This window comes from Egretta garzetta, unplaced genomic scaffold (genome assembly GCF_000687185.1).
Source record: "Egretta garzetta isolate BGI_Z169 unplaced genomic scaffold, ASM68718v1 scaffold238, whole genome shotgun sequence".
Lineage (NCBI taxonomy): Eukaryota > Metazoa > Chordata > Aves > Pelecaniformes > Ardeidae > Egretta > Egretta garzetta.
In genome coordinates this window covers 22,452-26,339 of record NW_009260402.1, presented here as the reverse complement: position 1 = coordinate 26,339, position 3,888 = coordinate 22,452, and the positions used below count along the sequence as shown (strand labels likewise).

Here is a 3,888-nt window from a genome sequence, read left to right as displayed (position 1 = left end):
GGGGGCGTGGAGGGCCCGCCGGTGGCTTTGCGGGGCGACTGGGGACACCTCCGTCCCCCTCCAAACGCACCGCCGGGTGCAATATTCCCGTTATTACACGCCCCCAAGTGCAAATTTGCCACCTACAAACAGCGGCGGGGTGTGGGGAGAGGGCAGTGGGCGCACGTGGCTTCTCGCTTTCTCATCGTGTCTCATGGTGTCTGTCTGTCTGTCTCCACAATGTCTTCCTTTCTCTTTCCTCCACGTGTGGCTTTCACCCAAGGAGTTACCTCTGACTCTGAATGCTTGTCACCGTAGTAAGTACGGAGAGGCCGTCCTCGAGCCTCGCTGCGGGCGGAGGGACGCGGGCGACCGCGCTCCCCGCTAGCGCGGGGCGACCTTGCTCTCCGTGCCCCGTTTCAGACGCGCTCCCACGGGGAGCAGCGTCCCGCTCAGGGTTTCGCAGAAGGAAATGCCTTGGGTTGCTTTGTTGTCTTTGCTGCCCGCTTTATTTCCAGCGGCGAGGCCGGGACGGAGCCAGCCGCCCTCCTCGCCTGCCTCTTCCCAGCTCTCCATCCCACTGGTGCTTGTCCCGCGGGGAGGAGTGGGGGGAAGGCTCAGGAAAGCAGCACCTGTGGCAGGAGGGGATCAGGTCCCAGTGTGCTCCGTCTGCAGGGGCCAAATCCTGCTCCTGCCCAGGTCAAACCGGCAAGTGGGGGGAGATTTAAACCTCCCACAGTGCCGGGCACTGCTGCCCCGAGTCTCACCTCTCCCCTTTCCCCTTGCCAAGGTGAGAAGAAGGCGGACGGCGGCCAAGCGCCAGCCGATTCCACCGCCGAGAAGGAGCCGCCGGCGGTGGTGAACGGGAAGGATGAGGAGCAAAGCACCGAGGAAAGCCTGGGCAAAGGCGGGGGGAGGACGACCTCCCCCGCCAACGCTGACACAGATGCCCCCAAGGAGAAGGAGACGGTGACCAGCAGCCCCGTCTCCCCCGCAGGTTCACCCTCCAAATCACCCTCAAAGAAGAAGAAGAAATTCCGGACCCCATCTTTCCTGAAAAAAGGCAAAAAGAAGGAAAAGATTGAATCTTGAGTCTCCTCCGAGGCCTCCCACCGCAGCAGCGGCTGGGCACCTCTCTGGGCGGAGGCACCGAGGCGGAGGGGACGGCTCCTGCGTCGTGCGTCTGGCCGAGGCGCAGCCGAAAACCCCGGAGGCGAGTTGTTTTCTGGGTACTCCTGGCACGAGGCACTTCGTCCACCGTCACCCGCTTTTGGAGGTGGTCACCGAGCTTACAAAAGATTGTGGCCCCCGTTTGCTGCTTGGGGAAATACCTGCTGCGACCTCCCTCCTCCCACGAGCTCTCCCTTCTCCCTCCCGGGCACCAGCCCCTTCCCACGTGTGGGCTGAGGGTTGTTTGGTTTGGGTTTTTTTTTCCCCACCCATCGCTTGCAGAGCCCTTGTGAAATGCGGGGCGCAGCCCGGATCCGCTTGGTTTGAGGATGAAAAGGGTGTTTTGTTGTTGGGGTGTTTTTGGTTTTTGTTTTTGTTTTTTTTTTTTTTACCTTCTGTTTCAAGCTCCGCTGGAATGGCGCTGGCTTTTCACCCCTGGGACAAAACTCTTCGCCGCTTCACCGGGGGAATCGGATCAAGCCAAAGGCCGGGGGATTGCTCTCCCCAAAGGCAAGGCCAAGGCGCTGGGCCTGGGAGCCTTTCCTTCCCGGGTCGAAATCTTCCTCTCCCCGGGCCGGAGAGCCACTTTCAGTCCCCTTTTCCTGGTGCCATCATCTCGTGTATTTGCCGTACGAGGAAGAGCAGCAGGATTTCACGCTGCCAGGAAAAGCCCCTGCACGAACCGCACCTGTGAAGGGAGAAGGAAAGAGCCTCCAGGAAGTGTCTGCGTTTATTTAAAACTGAGCAAAACTTCACTCACTAAGTGCTACTTGGGGATGAACACACGCTGCCGATTTTTCGCTTCAGTCAGAGGCGCTGCTGCCGCTGCCACCACCCCCATCCCCACCACCGCTTCACAGCGACACCGGCACACACGGCCGAGGCTGTGCCAGGGCTCCGCTTGTACCAGCCGTGGGCTGAGCGAGCGCCCGTCCACCCAGCCAAGGCCAGATCATCGCTTTGCCCCAGCTCTGGACTCCCGAGCACAAATTAAAATCCTCCTTGGCGTTTCCTTCCCACCCAGCCTCGCCTCCCTGCCTCCAGCAAGGCGACACGACCATCGTTACCACCTCCTGGCCGTGCCCCAAGGCAAGAAGAAAACCAGTGATGCCCGTTTGCCCCGCGGCTGCTCCAACGCTGGTGTTCAGGGGACAAAAACAACAGGATCAGCCCCCAGCCCTCCCGCAAGCCACAGGGGTTTGCCGTCTCCCAGGGGTGCTCGCCCCAAGCCTGCCTGCGTGGGGACGGGGCGCCCCCGCCCCCGCCCCTTTCCGGGTCCCGTCCCCGAGGGGGCTTGGGCTGTAGAGGGGAGCCCCACAATCCCCCCTCAGAGGGCACTGGGTTTCCTCCCCCCCAACATCATTTTTCCATGTGCCACCTCAACATTTTCAAAGTCTTTTCGCTGCTACAAGGCAGCTCCCAGCTTTTGTTTTCCCCTACAGAAGAGCAGAGAAAGCCTGTGGCTAGGCAGGGAGCGGGGTGCAGGCAGCTGTGGGGAAAAGGGAGGAGGTTTGTAAACACAGGTTGGTTTTCTCTGCAGGGCTGCCAGGCACATTCTGAACTGCAAGGTTAAAACATCAGAAGTTCTTAAAAAATTGGAAAAATACACACCTGGTGGGTCTCTTGCCCAGGCCCCAGGGTTGACCTGAGCCCCATTTTTGGGGAGAGCGTTTGCCCTATGCCCTGTCTACCCTGAGCTCCAGTGCTGGGGTTAGAGCCATGGCTCCCCACCACGCTCCTGCAAGGACCGGGTGGGGGGTGACGAGTGACCCTGAGCTCCAAAATTCACATGCTCTTGGTTATATTCAACATCTGCTCAGCCTTCAGCCTTTGAGATGCAAACCACAGCTCTCTTACTGTTTCCCGTGGCAGGAGGTGTTTACTGCCACTGATTTTAAGGCTCTTTAAGGCCATTTTTGTCACCTAGCCCATCCCTCTGCGTGTCCCAGGCCAGAAAAGCCCCCGCAGGGGTGTTTTGCCTCCCCAAGGCAGCACAGCTGCTCCAGGAGTGATTACCTGATTTACAACACTGCCGCACACCCCACTGCCGACCCAGCCAGTGCTGCCGCAGGGAGGCTGCGACCCCCTTTTCTCCAAGGGTCTGTCCCCAGGGGCTTTGCAGAGGAGACAGGGATTTATTTCCACCCCCCATGGAAGCCCAAGCCGTATTAGGCGCCTCATGCAGCGTAGGGAAGCAAGAGACACCCATGTCTTCAGCGGGGAGGAAGACTCAAATGGCCACCATCGTGACAGGGGTCCTTGCTGCTTAGCGAGAAGAAAATCAATACAGGATCACATCGACACCGTGGCTCCTCCAGCTGTCAGGGCATCCCCACTCCCACCCCTCCAGGTAACTTCCCCATCTCCCCTGCCAGTGTTTTTCTTGAAGGCGAGGCCCCTGCCTTGCTGCTTTCTTCTCACCTTTTTGGCCTGGGTGTGGGTTTTCCACGGTGGGGTGGCAGGGATGTATCCCTGGGTGCTGGCTGCAAGGCAAATCATTGATCCGGCACCCTGAGAGGTTCCCTGATTGCTGCCTGTGGGCCTGGTGCTCATCACCCTCCATATTTCCACCCTCAACTGAAAAGGAGAGAGGCCGGATTTCTACCTTCAGCCCCAGACTCACTGACGTACCATGGGAAAGGCGGGCAATGCCAGGGTTTCAACCGCATTCAGCGCCCACGTTGCCGCCTGGGGCTGGCAGACACCACGCGCCCGGTGAACCCACCAAAATGAGGCCGA

At 59.7% G+C, this 3,888-nt stretch overlaps 1 protein-coding gene across 1 annotated transcript in view; it reads left to right on the top strand.

Annotated features, from left to right (window-relative positions):
• ADD2 (adducin 2) overlaps positions 1 to 2,674 on the top strand; it is a gene marked incomplete at its 5' end in the record, with an annotated part of 7,636 nt that extends 4,962 nt beyond the window's left edge. Inside the window, one exon of the mRNA XM_035898885.1 lies at positions 632 to 2,674. Within this exon, the coding sequence (XP_035754778.1) occupies positions 632 to 1,071 (440 nt within the window). The remainder of the gene's footprint in view (positions 1 to 631) is intronic.
• Positions 2,675 to 3,888: the final 1,214 nt, after the last annotated feature.